The following is a 21,170-nucleotide window of genomic DNA, read 5'->3' as shown; positions in this document are numbered from 1 at the left end:
TTAGTAAGATCTCTCATAGTTGTATCTTTTCTTAAATGTTTTATTCTTTTGTTAAAAGTTCATCAGCTGACTCATGTGACTCTGTTCAGTAGCTACTCTCCATGTATCTAAACAAAAAGAAAAGTTAGAATCTATCGGGCCAGGTTCCATCCTGGGATCAAGCTTGTCCAGTAGTAACATCAGCGGGAATCATAACAATGTTCACTTTTAACAAACCCAAAGGGTGCCTTACCTCTCCAAAAGGTATCCTCGCACTCTATCCAAAGATGTACCTTACCTCTCCAAAGGGGTACCCCCTGGCTATCCATAAGAATCCACCAAGTTCAAACCTCCTCTCACCTATTCTAATCTGCACAGCCTGGATTCCACGCTCCTGTTCTTCCAAAATCCCAATCCAGTGGAGGCAGTTGGTGATTTAAACGGCCAGCTCCCTCTGTGAATCGTGCATACACGAACACCAGCCTGACTCCAGACCCGACCCCCCTCCCCCACGAAGATGGCACTGCCAGGTGCATTTTCGGCATTTCCAGGATTTTCACCATGACGGAGAGCCTCTCTGTCATGGCAAAAATCCAGCCCCGATTTGTATAGGTTCTTGCAGACGTGTGCCATTTGCGGTGAAGACCGTGCCTATGGAACTCGGGTTGGTTATGCGTTGCTGTTGGCTGGGAATCAGACTAGCTCTAGGAGGATCGGAGCCGAAAGTCCTTGTGAGGAAGACAGAGTTTGAAGGCTCACTGTAATCATGAAAATTTGAGTGGACTGCTGAGCCAATTAGTAAGATCTCTCATAGTTGTATCGGCCCTTTAACGTGCAATTTATAGTTTATATTCAACCACAATTTGCCTAATAATCCATGTTTATTCTGGATGTTAGCGTATAGGATAGATAGTATTTAGTATTGATAGGACAGGTAGTATTTAACGTTTACTTTGCTGACTCTGGTAAAGTAAAAATTCTTCTGTTTTCAACTATGGAACTTTGTGGCTTCATTCCCTTAGTAAGTCACTGAGATTTCAAATTCTGTCTACTTTAAAAAAGTGTTACTTGTCTCTACCGAGATTGTAACAACAGGCACTTTGTAGTTAGCAGTGTCCTGATTAGGATAAATTAGACCCTTTCAGAACAGACTAGATTCCGGGACTGCATGCAGGTTTAATTTTCATGAATGGGGCTATTATGAGCTGCTTTCAGTAAAATCGCTAAAGTTCATTTATTTGCATGATTGTATGCATTCTTTGAAAAGCAAGTGAATCCATGTCAATAAAAAAGGGATTACCATCTCTCAAATGGCAGCTTCACATTTTATACGTTCATCTTTTTCACAAACCCTTTAAGGATGATGCAACAACTGAAAAGTTATTGATGGAGACATTATAAAGGAATTTCAACAAAGTTTCAAAGATTGATAACTAATAGCTTTTGTACTTATGATCAAGAATGTATGGAAGAAAGAACAGTCATTCAGCTCATCTAACTCACTCCTTCCAACAGACAGTGTGCACTTTACCATAATGGACTTGCACAACTTATTTAATCACCTAACAGAGGTAAACATATATAGATCAAGTAAATGTAATGGTGCAGGCATTTGAAACAGAGGCAACCTATATAATGGGAAATACTTGGTCCAGCAGTGCGACTTAAAAGTTAAAAAAGAACTATAAAATGGCCTTGAGAAAACATTTTTGTGATATTTACTCATGGATACATTTTACTGCCATGATATATTCACACACATGGTATATTTATCAGCAGGGTGATGAATGTCAATAGTATTTCGCATGGTATTGAAAACAAAGGGAGGAAAGGTTAATAATAGAAAAGAACTTTACATCCAATCATGTAAGATTGGCTTTCAAATGGAATTTGTGAAGAAGTACAAAATGAGACATTTATGAGAAACAAAATATATGCACTGTGGTAACATTTTAAAAAGAGCAGCACAGCTGAGAGTGTTAGGGGTTCAGATAAGGAATTTTTTTTTTAAAAAGGTGGAGGTTTTCCCTCCCAAGTCTATGCTCATCTTTCCTGCAACTCCATATTTCAATCCCTCCAATCAAATTCCTGCCCTGCCACCTCATCAAAGTGCCTTTTATCAAAGTCACAAATGACATCTCATGTCACAATGAGATAGGTCACATATCCATCCTCATCATCCTTGACCTATATGCAGCTTTTGACACATGATCCTCCTCTGATGCCTTTTCACCGTCATCCAACTGGAAGGGACCATGCTCACTTGGTTCCATTCTATATGTCCAGAATTGCTAGAAAATCAAATCCAATGGGTTTCTCTCCCCGCTCCTGCACCATTAACCCTGGTATACCCAAAGGATCTATACTTGGCTCCCTCCTTTTTCTCATCTACATTCTGTCCACTAGCAACATATCCAAAAACACAGTGCAAGTTTCCACAAGTATGCTGCTGAAATCCAGCTCCACCTCACCACTACCTCTCTCAAAAGCTTCTTTGTCTCTAGGTCGTCAGACTGCTTGTCTGACATCCAGTACTGGATAAACAGAAATTTCCTCCAGCTAAATATTGTGAAGACTGAAGTCATTGCCTTCAATCTTTGCCACTAACTCCAATCCCCAGCAACCGAGTCCAACCTTCCCCCTTTTACAGGTAACTGTCTGAAGCTGAACCAGACAGTTTGCAACTTTGGTGTCATATTTGACCCAGAGGTAAGATTCAGGCCACGCATCCACACCATTACTAAGACCGTTTATTTCAAAACCTTAACACCTTCAGACTCTGCCCCTGCCTCAACTCATCTGCTGCCGAAACATTCATCCTTTGTATTCTCAAGACTGCACTCCTGGCTGGCCTCCCATATTCTACCCTCCATAAACTTATGTTCATCCTTTGCTGCCCATACCCTGACTTGAACCAAGTTCTGATGACCTATCACACCTCATCTACATTGGTTCCCACATAAGAAATGCTTCAATTTACAAAATTCTCATCCTTATTTTCAAAGGCCCTTCCCTAATCCTGGCCTTTTGAGCACCTTGAATTTTTATCACACCACATTGGTGGCTGTGGGGGGTAGGTGGCTGTGGGGGGTAGCCAAGGACCTAAGATCTGAAATTCTCCCCCTAAACCTCTCTACTTCTCCTTCCTCCTTTGAAACACCCATTGAAAGCTATCTCTTCGATCAAGCTTTTAGTCATTCCCCCTCGTCACTCTCCCCAATATTTCCTTATGTGGCTCAGAGTCAAATTTTGTTTGATAGTGCTCCTGTAAAGCACCTTGGGATGTTTCACTATATTAACGGTGCTACATAAATATAAGCTGTTGTTGTTTGATCATGGAGAGTTTAGAGAAGCTGATTGTCTGTTCACTTTAAGCTAAGAAGGTTACATGAAGATCTGATAGAGAGATTCAAAATTATAAAAGATTGTGTTGAAATAAATAGAAAAAACTACTTCCACTGGTTAGTAACTACTTCTTAGTTCCCTTCCCACACCTAGTGACATATGAGGCTAACAAAGCACATGCTTACATCTGTTTCCAAAGTTAATAGTTCCTGGAACAGGTCACTAGCCTGTTGCTTGAGGGGCACCACTCTACATCAAACATGGCTGATCAGGAGACCCCCACTTTCATGTCCCTGTCATAGGTGTATTGGAAGGATTTACAGATTAGTAATCAACCCATCTGGCGACATTATAAATGCATGGTTAGTAACTACAGGGCATCATTTTAGGATCATTGCCAGAGGGGCAAGGTCAAGTTTGGAGAACATTAATATTCAAATGTAGAGGTTGTTACAACTTGATATGGCCTACCAGAAACAGTGGTGGAAGAAAAAATCATCTTAATATTTAAAAGGGAGCAAGCAAATTTTTAAAAAGAGCATTTATAACAATACAGGCAAAGGGAACTAAGACGACAGCTCCTTCAGATAGAGAAAATAGGGCATTTGGCCCCATCATTGCAGTAAAATTATAAGATTCTCTGTAATCATTTCTAACTTTCACATAGTACTAACAACAAATACTGCCCAATGTGTTTTTTTTTTGCGCATTACTTAAAATTACCTTGATTTCTCTCAAGATTTCACAAAATATTGTTGAGTCTTGACAGACGTCCTCAAACACATCACTGAAAACCTGAAGACGTCTCAAGTTTGGTCCAGGGAGATGATCTATCTTCAGCAGCTCCTAATTTTGTAATTTAAGAAAGAAATCACTGATAAAAGCTGAGCTCAGTTGTAAGAGAAACAAGGTCATTTGTTTCACAAGGACACAATGACAAAAATAGGTTGATGTAGGTATAGGGGTTTGAACACTTAAGTTGCTGAAATAAACTTTGAGCAACTGGAAGGGACAGCATAGACAAAACTAAATCAAAGCTTATTTTCCAATGAAAGCAAAGTTGCTAAGAGGCAGAAATGTAGAAATTTACATTATCATTTATTCTACCTGCTTATATACCTATATGGGATATCAAACTCTTTGCTTTGACCTTAGAAATGTATTTCGTGTGGCCAGATCCTTTCCATTATGTCCGCTACCCGCTTTGTTCTTAATCTACCCCCATCATTAACTGGTCTTGGTCATCTCCCACACCAGAAGCTGAAATAGACATTTACTGGTTCATTGATAAAAACAAAAAAACTGCGGATGCTGGAAATCCACAACAAAAACAGAATTACCTGGAAAAACTCAGCAGGTCTGGCAGCATCGGCAGAGAAGAAAAGAGTTGACGTTTCGAGTCCTCATGACCCTTCGACAGAACTGTCGAAGGGTCATGAGGACTCGAAACGTCAACTCTTTTCTTCTCCACCGATGCTGCCAGACCTGCTGAGTTTTTCCAGGTAATTCTGTTTTGTTGTTATTTACTGGTTCATTGTTTTGCATTCAAAACAGTTCAAGTCCTCCATTCTCCTAACACACATCAAAAGGAGCTTCGAGATTTTCAAAAATGTTTATTTATAATTTAATTGTCAAAGTTTTTCATCAATTCCCCGTAATCTAACTTGAATTAGAGGCTCTTCCAGCTCAATCAAGTTGCACCAACTGCAAGAATGCTAAAAATACTCAGTAGATCAAATCCATGCAGAAAGAAACAGAGTTAATGTTTCAGGCTAATGACCTTTCATCAAAACCTAGAGCAGCACAAAGGAAAATCATGATATTACGTTGCACAGTTACGATATTACAAATTTTTAGAAAAACTGTTAAGGTCGCATTTAAAAAAAACCTTGGACAGAGTTTAAAGACTGTTTCAAAATGGCTCCAAGCTGCAAACAGAATTGTGGATTTCAGACTGCATTTCCTCTTCTGAGAGGCTTAACAACATTCCTTAATTTAATTATGATTCATTATGGTCTCATCCAGGAGATAGCAAAGTTATGTTGATGCCTCATTGCAAGAATGTAAATTGTGACTTGTCCAGGAGAAAAATTAAAAGCTACAAGAACCAGACGTGGGAGAAGTGTTGATGCCTTATTTGGGAGATGACTTGGCATTTTGTACAGATCACATGATAACAGCAGCCATCTTAGCTCCTGCAAAAAGCCTTGAAAAGGGCAGGAAGCTGAGAGAACCATCTTGCAATGTCTTCAGAGAAGCAAACAAGAGCGTGAACATGGAGAGAAGGACCAACAAGCACGGCCATTGAACGGCTGTAATCATTAGTCTAAAAAAGGGCCATACCACAGGTCCTTGAAAGAGAACTAAACACAGTGCTCACTGGCAACTTTGGGGATTTTTTAAAGTGTCTGTGACAATTGGGGGTTCAGGTCTGGCATTGAATCCATTTGCAAGCCAGCCAAAAAATTGCCACTTAAAAGAAATTGGAAGTAGGAGGTGAAAATAACAGAGTAAAAATTGTTTGAAATCATATGAGAATCTACAGCAGCGAGCTTTTTGAAAACTAACAGCAGAAGTTAAGATGGCTAATTTTGATGCACAGATGTTTATAGAACAGGAGGTCTTAACGTGCAAAAAGTTAGCGTCCTTAAACATAGATCAGCTAAATGCCATAGCTAAACAGATAGGGCTTAAAATACCCAATAAGGCACAGAGTTTCTCAAGGTGTTGCCCAAATATTTGGGACTCAGTTCAGAGTCGGAACAGGTAGAAGTGAAAGATCTGGAACCAGACCAGGTTACTATAGCAAAAATACAGCTGGATAAGCTGAGAATACAGCTGGAGTTTCAGAAAAGAGAAAAAGAGAGGGAAGCCCAAGAGGAAGAAAGGATTTCCCATTCCAACAATTGGAGATGGGGTTGCAGGCACAGAAAAAGAGACAGCTCAGACAGCTCGAGTCTGCTCAGGAAAAATCTCACTCTGTCTAGTAACAATCTAAAGCACTGTAACCCAGAAACAGGTTTTGAGGCTTTAAAATTTTCCAAATTTGTTCCCAAGTTTGAAGAAGGAAATGCAAAATCCTTTTTTATCACTTTCAAGCAAGTAGTTCATAAGCTACATTAGACACAAGAATTGGGAACACTCATGAAACAGGGTCAGCTATCAGGCAAGACCCAGGAAATCTATTCCAAACTGTCCCCTGAAGTAACAATTAATTACAAAGATACCCAAAGCCGCAATTCTTAGTGCTTACGAGTTGGCCTCAGAGGCCTAACATCAGCAATTCCAAAATTCCCCAAGAAACCTACACAGACTTATTTGAAATTCGAAATGATTAAACATATCATGTTCAACTGGAGGTTCCACACTTTTAAAATAGAATGTACCTACAATAAGGGAATGGGTACTATTAGAGGAGTTTAAAACTTGCCTCCCCTAAAATATAAAAATGCACCTCAAGGAACAAAGGGTTACTTTAGCAAGGGCAGCCATAGTTCTGGCTGATAACTACGCACTGACTCTCAAGCCATTGAAGCACAACAGAGCTGGATCAAGTAGTTCATATCAGCAATGAAAGGATAAAAGGGAGATGGAAAGGACAGAGGTAGATCCCAAGGAAAAAGACAGCGGGGGAAACTGGGCAAACTATCCCCCAACTTTTAACAGTTTAAATGAATATTGAATGTATGTGTATCTTTTATCTTTTGTTTCTTAAGAAGACATGTAAAGAATGAAGATGGAATTTCATTTTTTTTCCCAAAGGGAGGACAAATGTTACAGTGCATAGTTATGACATTACAAATTTTAGAAAATCTGTTCTGAAAGAAACTTTGGACTGAGTTTTAAGACTGTTTCAAAATGATCCAAGCTACCAGACAGAATTGCGAATTCCAGACCGCATCACCTCCTTCGAAAGGATAAAAGACAATCCTTAATTTAATCATGGTTCACTTTGGTCTCATCCAGAAGATAACAAAATTTCGCTGACGTGTCATTGGAGGAAGGTAAATTGTGCCTTGGCTGGGACAAAAGCTAAGAACCACAGGTGGGGGAAGGGCTGTTTGAAGTGTCAATGCCTTATTCGGGAGATGACTTGGCATCTTGTACAGATCACATGATAACAGTGCCCATCTTAGCTCTTGCAAAAAACCTTGAAAAGGGCAGGAAGGTGAGAGAACCATCTTCTAATATCTTCAGAGAAGCAAACAAGAATTCAACAGAGAGAGAGAGGGACCAACAAGCACAGCCATCGAACCGCTGTATTCAAACAGCCTAAAAAAAGGGCCACACCGCAGTTCCTTGAAAGAGAACTAAGGAAACTCCGCTCTCCCCACTACCTGACTCTATTTACTAAGCAGCTGTTAACGCAACCTCTGGCAATTTGACAGTGGAAGCCATTGCAGCTTCAAGATCTTCATTTCAGACGACGCAACATCTCGACTTTAAATATATCAGGCCTGCACTAAAAAGGAGAGAGACTGAACCAATCCAATTTTTATAAATATTGTTTTTATTTTCTTCTGTAACTAATTGTGTGTGTGCATGTGTTAGTGTTCTTCTTAGGTAACTTCCAGAGCAATACTGTGAAATAAAGTAACCCTTTCCTTTTTTTTTTAGTAAAAAGGCTTTGCTGCTGGGTTATTTTTAAACTGAATTACTCACTCCAAGGGTAAAATACACACACAGTCACAGGTGACTTTGGAGAAACATCTTTTAAAGCATCCGTGACAATAAGAACACTTGAAATGCAAAATATTGAAGGGGAAAGTATGCCCAAATTTTTTTACTCCTTTGGATGATGGCAATATCCTCAGTCTATGTGATTGCTAAATCTTTTTCAAAGTCAGAACAATTCCTATCAGAGGTAGATAATGTAACATTTTAAAAGGTGCATCTAAAAAATTGAGCTGTATCCTCAAGGAGAGAATAGGAAAGTAACATGCATTAATAAAATAGAATCTGTCTGCATTTCCACCAAAGTACAAAGAAAACACCCTACACTGGTGTAAATTCACTTTCAACAAAACAAACATAATGTTTAATTACAAATAAGTACCTTCGTTGAGAGGTATGGTATTGCCACAGCCCTCAACACAAATTTTTTCTTGCCTGCAACCACCACCCCCACACACCCCAGCCCCAATTTTGACCTTCAGTTATGATTGTAGACATCACAGTACACCTCACAAAATGTTACCGTCCCTTACATGGCTTAGCTTCCACTCATATTTTGCTACTGCTTTGTAACCAGACATTGCCTCCCTCTCAAGAAGGTCTTCCGTCATCAGGAATTTTTTCTCGAATTCAAGTAGCTTAGTGAATTGGTCCTGCCTCGTCAGCCCAGCCAAGTAAGACTCAACGAACTGGCTCTGGTCATGGGCAGTGTGAGATCTTGCACACTTCCGTGGCTTAGGCTTCATGAGCATGAGGTAAAATAGCTCCAATTCCTCTTTGACAAAGTGATCTGGTAGCATTTGTGCCTCAGTGTGTGGGGATCCTGAGCATGCCTTGGTTTGTGGTATTGTTGAGTCATCTGAGATATCCTGAGAAGCTTTGGCACTACTTTGGTCAAGATCATTGAGGCCAGGGCTATAAATTGTAGGTAGTGTTGGAACCATGCTAGTCATCAGGCTGAAGTCTACAAGTGCATCGGTCATTTTCTTTACTTTGGCATCACTTGACCTCTGAACAGACCTGCAATGTTTTTCTTTCTTAAAGGGAGAGGGCTTCTTTGCACTCTTCCAAGTCACTGAGGCATCCTGATGTGTTGATATTTTATTCAAGTTCCTATGATTTAAATGTCCAAAGCTGTAGGAAAAAATGTCAGCCTTCTGAGATTTTTCTAACTCATGGAGGAGCTGTCGGAGTGTTTTTTTCTGTGGATCAGAATATTCACTAGATTTATTCTTCATGGATTTCATTGTTTCAGTGAAGCAAAGCCTGAAAAATTTAGAAAAAATAAATTAACAACCTGATGTGGAAACTGTATATTTTTCAAGTGTCCAGCCTGCAGATTATCTAATAAGAGGTTTCTCATCAATTCACAGCAATTTTCCTAGCGCATTTTTCATTATGAGAGAATTTGACTTTTGTTCCTCTATCCATGCTTACACTTATTTATAACAGTGTCAGTCAATAGCAAGTAGTTCCAAAAAACACATTCCCTCTAATTCATTTGTTTCTAACAGGCTATTTTAAGCAGTCACAACCAATAAAAAGTTAACAATTTCTGGTAGCTAAATAAATCAGAGTTTAATATCTAACTACACTCCTTGAAGGTTATATTTTCTCATTTCTGAGTTAGATCCCAGAACCAATGAATAATCAGCCTCAATTACTGCTTCTGAATTATTGGTCTATTTCTGATGCAGTCGTTCAGAGAATTAAACACAGACTTGATCCATTTGGTAAAAAAGATTGGTAGTTGCAGGCATAGATTGCCACATGGAAATATGATATTGTGCCTCAAAGACAGGCAGGACTAGGTATCAAATATTTATGGATACAAGACATTCAGGGAAGATAGGAAAGGAAGAAAAGGGGAAGGGGTGGCAGTATTAAGGAGAGCATTGCAGTGTTGGAGAAACAGGATGTCCTAGAGGGATAAAAGACAGAATCTATTTGGATAGAGCTCAGAAACAAAAAAGGTGTAATTACATTGCTCGGTTTGGTCTACAGGCCACCAACTAGTGGGAACAATGTAGAGAAACAAAGTTGCAAGAAATTATAGAGAGGTGAAAAAATTATAGAGTACTTATAATGGGGGACTTTGATTATCCAAATACTGGAATAGCAGTAGTAAGAAGGGCAGAGAGGGGCAAGATTTCCTAGAGTGTGTTCAGGAAATTTTCTTCAGCAGTATGTTTCCAGTCCAGTGAGGAAGGGGGCACTGCCAGACTTGGCCTTGGAAATGAGGTAGGCCAAGTAGATCAAGTGTCAGTAGGAGAACATTTAGGGGACAGTAATCATCGTACCATATGTTTTAGGCCAACTATGGAAAAAGACAAAGCACAGTCCAGAGTAAAATTAACTGTAGAAAAGCCAACTTCAATGGGGTAAGAACAGGTCTGGGCAGAATAAATTGAAGTCCAAGGTTGGACTTCAGGAAAAATGGCGGCTGATCAATGGGCTACCTTTGAAGAAGAGATGATTCAGGCACAGCCAAAGCACATTCCCTTGAAAGGGTAAAGTAAGGCAAACAAATCCAGAGTTCCCTGGATGACAAAGGAGATAGAAATTAAAAGATAAGAACAAGTATGCTTACAACAGATGCCAGGTAGAAAATACAATTGAAAACCAAGCTGAGTATAAAAGATTCAGAGAAGAGGTGAAGAAACAAATAAGAGAAGCAAAGAGGGTGTATGAAAAGAGACTGACAGCTAGCATAAAAAGGAATCTCAAAATATTCTATAGGCATATAAATAGTAAAAGGGTGGTAAAAAAGGAGTAGGGCCGATTAGGGGCCTAAAAGGAGATTTGCACATGGGTGCAGAGGGCATAATTGAGGTACTAAATGAATACTTTGCATCTGTCTTTACGAAGGAAGAAGATGCAACCCAGACCATGGTAATTCAGACCCTAGATGGGTTAAAAATTGAAAAGTAGGTGGTATTGGATAGGTTATCTGTACTTAAAGTTGATGAGGCACCAGGACCAGATACTGAGGGAAGAGACAGTGGAAATTGCAGAGGCACTGACCGTAATTTTTCAGTGTTCCTTAGACTCAGGGCTAGTCCTGGAGGACCGGAGAATTGCAAACATTAGACAACCCCAGCAACTACAGGCCAGTCAGTTTAACTTATGTGATGGGGAAACGTCTAGAAATAATAATTTGGGACTAAATTGACAGTCACACAGACAAATGTGGGTTAATTAAGGAACACCAGCATGAATTTCTTAAGGGAAAATCATGTTTAACTAACTTGCTGCAGCGTTTTGAAGAGGTAACAGAGAGGGTTGATGAGGTGTACATGGACTCCCAAAAGACATTTGATGCAGTGTTGCAAAATAGACTTGTGTGCAAAGTTAAAGTTCACGGAATAAAAGGGGTGTAGCAACATGGATACAGAATCGACTAAGTGATAGCAAACAGAGGGTAATAGTTAATAGATGTTTTTCAGACTGGAGGAAGGTTTGCAGTAGAGTTCCCCAGGGGGTCAGTATTGGGACCCTTGTTTTTCCAGATGTATATTAATGACCAAGACCTTGGGGTATAGGGCACAATGTCAAAGTTTGAGGATGATACAAAACTTGGACGCATTATGTGGAGGATAGTGCAGAACTTCAAAGGGACATAGAAAAGTTGGTGCATTGGACAGACATGTGGCAGATAAAGTTCAATGCAGTGAAGTGATTCATTTTGGCAGGAAGAACATAGAGAGACAATATAAAATAAAGGGTAAAACTCTCAAGTGGGTGCAGGAGCAGAAGAGCCTGGGTGTATGTGTGCATAATCATTGAATGTGGCAGGACAAGTTGAGAGAGCAGTTAAAAAAGCTTATAGTATCCTGGGCTTTATTAAAGGGGCATAGAGTACCAGAGCAAGGAAGTTATGTTGAACTTGTATAAGTCACTATAGGTTAAGTATCCTTTATTCAAAGCCCTTGGGACTGATTGCGCTTCGGCATTCAGATATTTTCAGTTTTTGGATGTGATATAGCCACCATATATACAGTAGGCCTAGGCCTACTTATATTACAAAAGCCTAAGCTTAGGATAACTATAGTCTACAAATACTAGCTTCTTTCTCCATTTTCCAACTCTCTCACGCCTTACTTACTTGTTAACACTTAATACACCTGTAATATAATATTACATTGCTTTATTAACATACAAATTAATTGCATAGCTGTTCAAAAATACGTTCAGTTTTTGGATGTGTTCAGTTTTCAAATGTATGGATAAAGGATATTCGACTGTAGTTTGGCCTCAGCTAGAGTATTGCATCCAGTTCTGAGCATCGCATTTTAGGAAGGATGTGAAGGCATTAGAGAGGGTGCAGATAAGATTCACGAGAATGGTTCCAGGGATGAGGAATTTCAGTTAAGATGATAGATTGGACAAGCTAGGACTGTTTCCCTTGGAGAAAAGAAGGTTGAGAGGAGATTTGATAGAGGTATTCAAAATGACGAGGGTCAAAGTAGATAGGGAGAAACTTCCCACTTGTGAAAGTATTGAGAACGAAAGGGCACAGATTTAAAGTAATTAGTATAAGGAGCAAAAGTGATATCAGGAGAAACTTCTTGCGCGAGTGGTAAGGTTCAGAATTTTTAAATCTATTTGTTCATGGGATGCATGAATCACTGGCTAGGCCAACATTTATTGCCCAATTCACTGCTTGAGAGTGTGGTGGAGGCAGGTTCAATTGAAGTATTCAAAAGGAAATTTGACTATTATCTGAAAAGGAAGAATGTGCAGGGGAGAAGGTGGGAGAATGGTACTAAGTAAATTGATCATCTGGAGAGCCGGTGCAGGCACAATGGGCCAAACGCCCTCCTTCTGTGCTGTAACAATTCTGTGAATCTGTGAATTCTGTTCATTTGAAGGAAAAAATGCTACTTGTTGAACAGTCTTTACGTAACTTTAGGGTTACATAACCTATATCCAACAGCCAAATCCAAACCATCTGAATTCCAAGATATTGGTAGGTAACAGAAGCTTTTACCAATGATTTCACAACTTGGAAGTCTTCCTGTGCTCTATTGTTCAAATAACAAGGGGCAGAGCAAGACCCAGAATTTAAAGCAGGGTGGGCAGAAAGGAAGGGAGGAGTATTAAAGGGAAGTTGTTTTCAAGGGCGATTTCCATTTCAACTAAAACAAAAGCAGCAAGTGCTTGGAGCACTTAGCAGGTTGCCAACTCTGATTGGAACTCAATCTCTGTTTTCCTGGAAATCTTAGCCCATGACCTCCTGCCTCCAACTGCCCAGCCCCCACACTGCCACCATTGCGTCAGTGGAACAGAGGCTCTGGCCATAGATTAGCTCTGCATTGTGACAGTCTCTACTCCACTGGATGCAAAATTTTAACTTTTTGTGCCTTGGCACCCAATCTGAAACAGTTGCTACAAAACTTAAGTCTTTCACCTCATCAAAAACAGTTTCATATTTCCACTGTCTCAGTTCATATGTATTCAGAACACAAAGAACAGGACAAGCAATTCAACCCCTCAAGTCTGTTCTCCCATTCAGTTAGAATTGATCCGTACCCCAACTCCATTCACCTACCTTTGTTCCACATCACTTGATATCCCAACCTAACAAAAATCTATGCCTGTTAGTCTTGAAAGCTCCAATTGTCCCAGCACCCACAGCCTTTTGGGTGAGAGTTCCAGATTTAACTAACCTTTGCATGAAAAGAAGCTGCTTTTATTTCACTTCTCAAGGGTCTAGCTTTAATTTTAAGGTTGATATCCCCATCAGAGAAAACAGTCTCGCTGACTTAACCCTATCAAATCCTTTTAACATTTTAAATGCCATGACCAAATCACCCCTCATTCTCCTATATCAAGGAAATCCAAGCCACGTTTATACAGTCTCTTTAATCCTCTAAGCCTCTATCATTCTGGTAAATCTGTGTTTCACCACCTCCAAGGCTGATTCAGCCTTCTTGAGGAATGTTGCCCAAAATTGAATACTGCATAGCAAAAATAGATTAATGGCTAATTAAGGGAGGAAGTAAATTCACTACCCAAGACAGAGCCAACCATATTTACAATCTAGCAAATTGAGACATGCATCCAGCCAAAGAAAATCTTAGCTTCCTTGTTGCAGTTTTAACTGCTCAGTTGTACTACTATAACTCTTTACATAGCTTACAAACTATTTTATAACCAATGTTTTCCAATAAGGTTGAACAGCTTTATCCCTAAGAATTCATCTGAAAAAGATAGCGTTGTTTGACACTGGAAAAAAATTGCCATAAAAAAATATTCTTCTTATCTAGGACATCATCTCAACATTTTTCTGGATGGCAAGCTGTTACTAGTGGGATGCCACGGTCCTTGGGCCCCAACTATTTACAATCTATATTAATGACTTGGATTCAGGGATAGAGTACTATAGCTAAATTTGCAGATGACACCAAAATAGGTGGGAAAGTAAGTTGCATTGAAGAAATAAGAAATTTACAAATTGATATGGACAGGTTAGGTGAATGGGTCAAAATTTGGCAGATGGAGTTCAATGTGGATAAGTGTAAGGTTATCCATTTTGGTCAGAAGAATAAAAAGGCAACTTATTATTTAAATAGAGAGAAACTTCAGAATGCTTCAGTGCAGAGGGATTTGGGTGTCCTCGTGCATGAACCACTAAAAGCTAATATGCAGGTACAGCAGCTAATAAGGAAGGCAAATGGAATTTTGGCATTTTATGCTAAAGGAATAGAATATAAAAATAGGGAAGTGTTGTTTCAACTGTACAAAGCATTGGTGAGACCGCACCCGGAGTACTGTGCACAGTTTTGGCCCCCTTACATGAGGAAGGATGTAGTTGCATTGGAGGCAGTTCAGAGGAGGTTCACTAGATTGGTTCTAGAGATGCGGGGCTTGTGGGTTTAGGCCTATACTCGCTATTGTTTAGAAGGATGAGAGGTGATCTATTTGAGGTATATAAGATGGTAAAGGAGATAGACAAAGTAGACATGGAGCGGATGTTTCCCCTTATAGGGCATTCTAGAACGAGAGGCCATAGTTTTAGGCTAAGGGGTAGTAGATTTAAATCAGAGATGAGGAGGAATTACTTTTCTCAAAGGGTCATGAATCTGTGGAATTCACTACCTCAGAGTGCAGTGGATGCCAGGATGCTGAATAAATTTGAGGAGATAGACAGGTTGAAAGATTATGGGGAGAGGGCGGGAAATTGGAGTTGAGACTGAAATGAGCTCAGCCATGATCGTATTGAATGGCGGGGCAGGCTCGAGGGGCTGAACTGGCTACTCCTGCTCCTAGTTCTTATGTTCTTCAAAATGCTAGGTGCGGAAATGTGATATTTCACTAGATAACCTTGGTCTAGTCACTTCCTCGTGCACCTTTCAATAGCAGGACAAAGAAAGGACTTGCATTGAAATAGTACCTTTCGCTACCATCATCCCAAGGCAGTTTACAGCATCCAATTAAGTACTACTGTTGTAACGTAAGAAATGCGACAGCCAATTTGTGCAGGGCAAGCACCCACAAACAACAATCTGATAACCATAGGATCATAAAATGATGCTGCACATAAAGAAGCATCATTTGGCCCATTGCTGGCTGTGCTGGCTATTTGAAAGCACTACCCAATTAGTTACATTTCCTATCCTTTTACCAAAGTCCTACAAATTATGCCCTCACAAGTTTTATTCAATTACCTCTTGAAAGTTTTTATTGAATCTTGCCGCTCTTTCAGGCAGTGCATTCCAGATCATAAATACTCAGTGTGTGAAAACATTTCTCCTCATTTTGCCTCTTCCTCTTTTACCTTAAATTTGTGTCCTCTGGTTACTGGCCCTTCTACCACTAGAAACAGTTTTTCCTTACTTACTCCCTCAAAACCCTTCACGGTTTTGAATACTTCGATTAAATTACCCCAAGTGGCTTCCTTCTGTGCTGTAGGATTATGCTTCAGGTAAACGGTGGCGTAGTGGTAATGTCGTTAGACTAGTAATCCAGTGGCCTAGACTAATGCTCTGGGGAAATGAGTTCAAATCCCACTAAGGCAGGTGGTGGAATTTAAGTTCAATAAATAAATTCTGGAATTGAAAGCTAGTCCATTATCAATTGTCCTAAAATCCCATCTGGTTCACTGATATCTTTGAGGGAAGGAAATCTGCTGTCCTTACCTGGTCTGGCTTACATGTGACTCTAGATCCACAGCAAGGTAACCATCCTCTGAAATGGCCTAGCAAGCTATTCCGTTCAAGAGCAAGTAGGGATAGGCAACAAATGCTGGCCTTGCCAGTGACACCCACACCCCATCAAAGAATAAAGAGGAAAAAAAACAATATTTAAATATATTTTTGGATGAGGCAAAGTAATTTGACATTTAGAGTTTGGCTGAGGGTGTTAATGATAGGATTAGAAACGTTTTATTTATTAATTTGTTTTATTAATTGATAAAAACTAGAAAAACTCTGAAATTGGTCTTCCTCAATTAGGTTAAAAACACATTCATAAAACACCAGGCCATCTTTGCTACTTTTAAGGGCCATTTAAGTGTTGCTTTTTTCTTCACAAGCTGGTGCAAAAGCACGAGTGGGTAGGAGGGCAGGGGGTAGGGGGAGGAGGAGAGGAGAGGGGAGGGGAGGGGAGGAGGGGGTGTGAGGAGAGGGGTGAGGAGAGGAGAGGGGAGGGGAGGAGAGGGGAGGGGAGCCGTCTTTGGGGTACTGCCCCGGAGCTGGGAAGTTAGGGCCCATCATTCCTGTACAGAAGCGGTAAGTTTGTGTCCCCTCCCCAGCCCCTTCGGCAAATTAGGACTGGAATCACTGCCAATCTGTGCATCAAACCAGACAGCGGCAACTCACTCAATACCACATTGTTAAACTTTATTTGTATAAACGTTACTTTTAAAGAAAATGCTTACTATACTGTATGTTTTTAAAGTAAATTAAAACCCAGCCCTCCCCGAGGGCCGTGGTCAACGAAGAATGTGTAAATAAATAAATCACATCCTCAGCCTAACCCTCATCGCGAACTCTAACCCCTGCCCTCTGACCTGTCCCTTCGGTAGGCCCCCTCCGGGTTTCGGCTGCCACTTCGCTCAAGCGGATTCACCGTGACTGATAAGTGAACCTTAGACCCCTAAACGAACCGTGCAGCCCATCCTTTCGCTCACTCTCCTGGGACATTCCCGGCCCCTCTTAAGGCCACACTTCTCGGTTACCAAGCAACCTCTACATCCGATGCTGCACTTCCGCTGACATCACGTGATGTGGACACTGCTTCAGAAGCTTACGATCAATGTTTTTGATCTGATAATAAGTTAATTGTCAGACACACTATAGTCTCCAGCTTCTCGGATTCGTTTTAGAAAGGATAACGATTGATTTCAGCAAGTAAAATCATTGCTACTCACAGCTAGCAATCACAACCTAATCCTGAAGATATAAAAATAAAAAACTGCGGATGCTGGAAATTCAAAACAAAAACAGAATTACCTGGAAAAACTCAGCAGGTCTGGCAGCATCGGCGGAGAAGAAAAGAGTTGGCGTTTCGAGTCCTCATGACCCTTCAGTAGAACTGAATCCTGAAGTCTCAGTTCCCTAACAAGTAAACGCCGAGCATTCTTCACATCAAAAGTTCTAGGTACTTATATAACTATTTACAAAAGACATAATTTGGTTCGGCCACCGTGCATACCCCTTACCTCTGGTAAAGGCATCCAGAGCAAAGGGGCATAGTCTTAAAGTTAGAACTAGCTATGGAGGAGTGAAATCAGGAAGCACTTCTTCATTTGAAGGGTAGTGGAAATTTGGACTTCAGTAGCGATAATAACTTGCGCTATTAATGTGCCAAGGACACTTTACAGGAGCTTTACCAAAAGCTTGATGAAATGCAGGTTTTTAAGGGACATCTTATAAGAAGGAAAAAGGAGAGAGGTTTAAGGAACAACTTCCAGCGCTTAGGGCTTTGATAGATGAAGATACAGACACCAGTGGTGGTGGATTAAAATTGGGGGTGCACAAGAGGTCAGAATAGAGTGCAGATATCTCAGAGGTTTGTAGGGCTGGCAGAGGTTACAGAGATGGAGAGGGGCAAGGGTATGTTGAAGGGATTTTAATACATGAATGACAATTTTAAAATCAAAATGTTGCATAACAGGAGCAAATTTAGGTCAGTGGATGGGTGATGAATGAACAAGACTTGGGTTGGTATGATTCCTGAATTGAGTTGCATCTCAAATATGATACTTAAAATTATAGGTTATGACAATTGTTTAAAGTTTTCCTCTGGGCTTTTTAAAAATAACTCAGCTTTACCAACTGCTCTGTCATAACACTGCAGCACTCCATTAGTTTTAGTTTGGCAACCTGAAAATGACCCATTTATCCTTATTCTCAGTTTTCTGTCAGCCAGTCCTCTAACCATGCTAATATATCATTCCCAACATCATTAGCTCTTATTATGTGCAGTAACCTTTTATGTGACACCTTATCAAATGCCTTTTGGAAATCCAAATACACTACCTCTATTAGTTCCTTTTAATCCACCTGCTTGTTACATCTTCAAAGACTCTTATAAACTTGTCAAACATGATTTCCTTTCACAAAATCATGTTGATTCTACCTGATTGCATTATGATTTTCTAAATGTCCTGCTACTACCTCCTTAATAATGAATTCTAACATTTTCCAAATGACAAATGTTGGCCTATAGTTTGCAGCTTGCTATCTCCCTCCTTTCTTGAATAGTGGTGTTACATTTATGGTTTTCTAATCTACTGGGGCTTTTCCAGAATCTAGGGAATTTTGGAAGATTACAACCAATACATCCATTATCTCTGCAGCCACTTCCTTAAATGCTTCAGGATGAAGGCTATCAGGTCCAGGGCACTTGTCAGCCTTTAATCCCATTAGTTTTCCTCATACATTTTCTCTATTGATCATGATTGTTTTAAGTTCTTCCATTCCTTTTGCCTTTTGATTTTCTACATTTCTTGGGAAGCTTTCTGTCTTCTACTGTGAAGACAGATACAAAATATTTGTTTAACATCTCTGCCATCACCTTGTTTTCCAAATTTAATTCCCCAGTCCCACCCTCTAAGAGACCAAAACTTACTTTAGCTACTTTCTTCCTTTTTATATACTTGTAGAAGCTTTTACACAATGTATGTCTTTTAAACATCCATGTCTTTTATGCATCCCTGTTGTTCAGTGCCTTATTTCATGTCTCTTTTAGTATTATAATTCTTCATCATATTCATTTCTAAGGTAGAGTAAGTCAGAGTAAATTTAGGAGACACTTCATTTATTTATTTATTCTGATGAAAGTTCATATGCTGTGTGTTTCCAGCATTTTGTTCTTATAGTTTGGATTTCTAGCATCCACAGTATTTTGCTTTTGTTATGTTGCTTATAACGTTTAATAAATTAATAAAGCACTGAAGAAAAAATAGGATGTCTCAGTTTTGTGTCTTTCCTAAAAAGTTGACACAGCAAATTAATATTTTGAATAGCACATCTTCATCACCTATATCAGCAGGTTTCACATGTTAAACTTAAAAAAAAATGATATTTCACCGAAACAAAGACACAACTTTAAATGGCTGCAAGTTTGCCCATGAAGCCAACATGCCACTTCATGGAGACAGCGGATCCATGAAGATCTCAAACAGACAATGGTATCTGTGCAGATGTGAACACTCCTTCCTATCTCACCAAGATGGAGGATGGATCATTCAGAGGTTAATGGCTGGATCATTTATAAATAATTGCTTTGGCTAAAAGAGACAATGGCTAGAGATGAGCCCCAGTCATGGGAAAACAGTTTATTTCTGGAATTCACAATTGGTTTCTATTCCAGAAGGGAATCTACAATCCACTACTGCAGAGCAACTGCTTCAATGAAGAACTAAGTCTGGCCAATCAGTGAATTTTTATTAACTTTGCTTCTTTTACTTGGCCAAGTTTAAACATCTGATACTCTGTAAAGTTTTATTTTGGTTTTGCATGCTTGGGAGTTTGTTTTATTTGCATTATTGGGAAGTGGGACATATTTATAAATTTTTAACATTCTTAATATTTTTATCTGAGTGGGCTTTAGTAATGAAACAAATCCTTACCTGTTTTACTCAAGAATACCTGTCTGGCTTATTTCTAACAAAACTGCCTATAGTCAAGTACACACTGAGTTGGCAATATTACATCCTTTTAAAATTCCAACTCTATCACAACAACCCGCGAATGGGAAAAGAGAGGAGTCAGTTCACCCCTCCTCACCTGCTGCTAACAAGATAATCAGAATAGCTGAGTGTGACCATCTCTGCAAAGAGCGTAGAGTGCACAAGAGATTGACTATTCCATTGAACACTTTAATCTTGCAGGTAAAAAAACGTAGAATGTACAATGAGTAATTTAGTCCAAATTCTACACTTTGACTGAAGGTGCATATTGGCGGTGTGGAGGCTAAACACCAGTTCAAATGTGGTTAGACTGAATAGCCTGTTCCTGTGTTGCCACTCTGATGTAGATCTCTGCATTCCTCCAATTCTGGCCTCTTCTGCATCCCTGATTTTCTTCACCCTTCCAGTGGTGGCTGCGTTTTCAGCTGCCTAGACCCTTAAGCCCCACAATTCCTTTCCTAAGCCTTTCCCCTCCTCTCCTCCAAGGCATTCCTTAAAACATGCATCATAGTCTAAGCTTTTGGTCTCCTAATGTCTCTTCATTGAACTCAATGTCAAATTTTGTCCGATAACGTTCATATGAAGTACCTCGAGACTTTTTACTATGGTAAAGGCATTATAAAAATGGAAGTTGTTATATCTGTGAAAGAAAGAAAAGAGCTGAATACTTGGCATAATCAGCCTCAAAAGCCTAGGGGCAGAATTTTTCATATGGCAGGTGGGCTGGGTGTGGAGCCGATCACTGCACTTGATCGGCTCCACGCCGCCATTTTAGGCCTGCCCAGTGTAATACGCGACCGGTGGCATTCAGTGCTACCTGTGCAGAGGGTGGGGGGGGTCAGGGGTGGAGGAGGGAGAGTCAGGGCCAGTGCTGTTTTGCGCATGCGCATGAAAGAGCGCTTCAATCTCCCTGAGGCACAGAGCTGCCTCAGGGAGATTGAATGGATATTAAAATAATTAAATAAACGATTAAAAATTTTATTTAAACATATCCCCTCATGACATTTTTATTTTTATAAGGTTTCCTAAAAAA

At 39.9% G+C, this 21,170-nt stretch overlaps 1 protein-coding gene across 5 annotated transcripts in view; it reads right to left on the bottom strand.

Moving 5' to 3' along the window:
• The window catches only part of LOC121289705 (uncharacterized protein C6orf118-like), a 55,017-nt gene extending 37,331 nt beyond the window's left edge, over positions 1–17,686 (bottom strand). Inside the window, exons 1-4 of one of the 5 annotated variants that reach the window (XM_041209341.1) lie at positions 17,012–17,683; positions 16,140–16,206; positions 8,532–9,264; positions 4,048–4,170 (exon numbers count right to left, since the gene is read on the bottom strand). In XM_041209341.1, coding sequence (XP_041065275.1) covers positions 4,048–4,170; positions 8,532–9,245 — 837 coding nt within the window. In that variant the 5' untranslated portion in view covers positions 9,246–9,264; positions 16,140–16,206; positions 17,012–17,683. Of the gene's footprint in view, positions 1–4,047; positions 4,171–8,531; positions 9,265–16,139; positions 16,207–16,879; positions 16,976–17,011 lie in introns of those variants that run through there. The other 4 variants (XM_041209367.1, XM_041209332.1, XM_041209358.1 and 1 more) reach the window with 4 other exon arrangements.
• Positions 17,687–21,170: the final 3,484 nt, after the last annotated feature.

This window comes from Carcharodon carcharias, chromosome 2 (genome assembly GCF_017639515.1).
Source record: "Carcharodon carcharias isolate sCarCar2 chromosome 2, sCarCar2.pri, whole genome shotgun sequence".
NCBI lineage: Eukaryota > Metazoa > Chordata > Chondrichthyes > Lamniformes > Lamnidae > Carcharodon > Carcharodon carcharias.
This window is presented reverse-complemented; position numbering and strand designations above follow the sequence as displayed.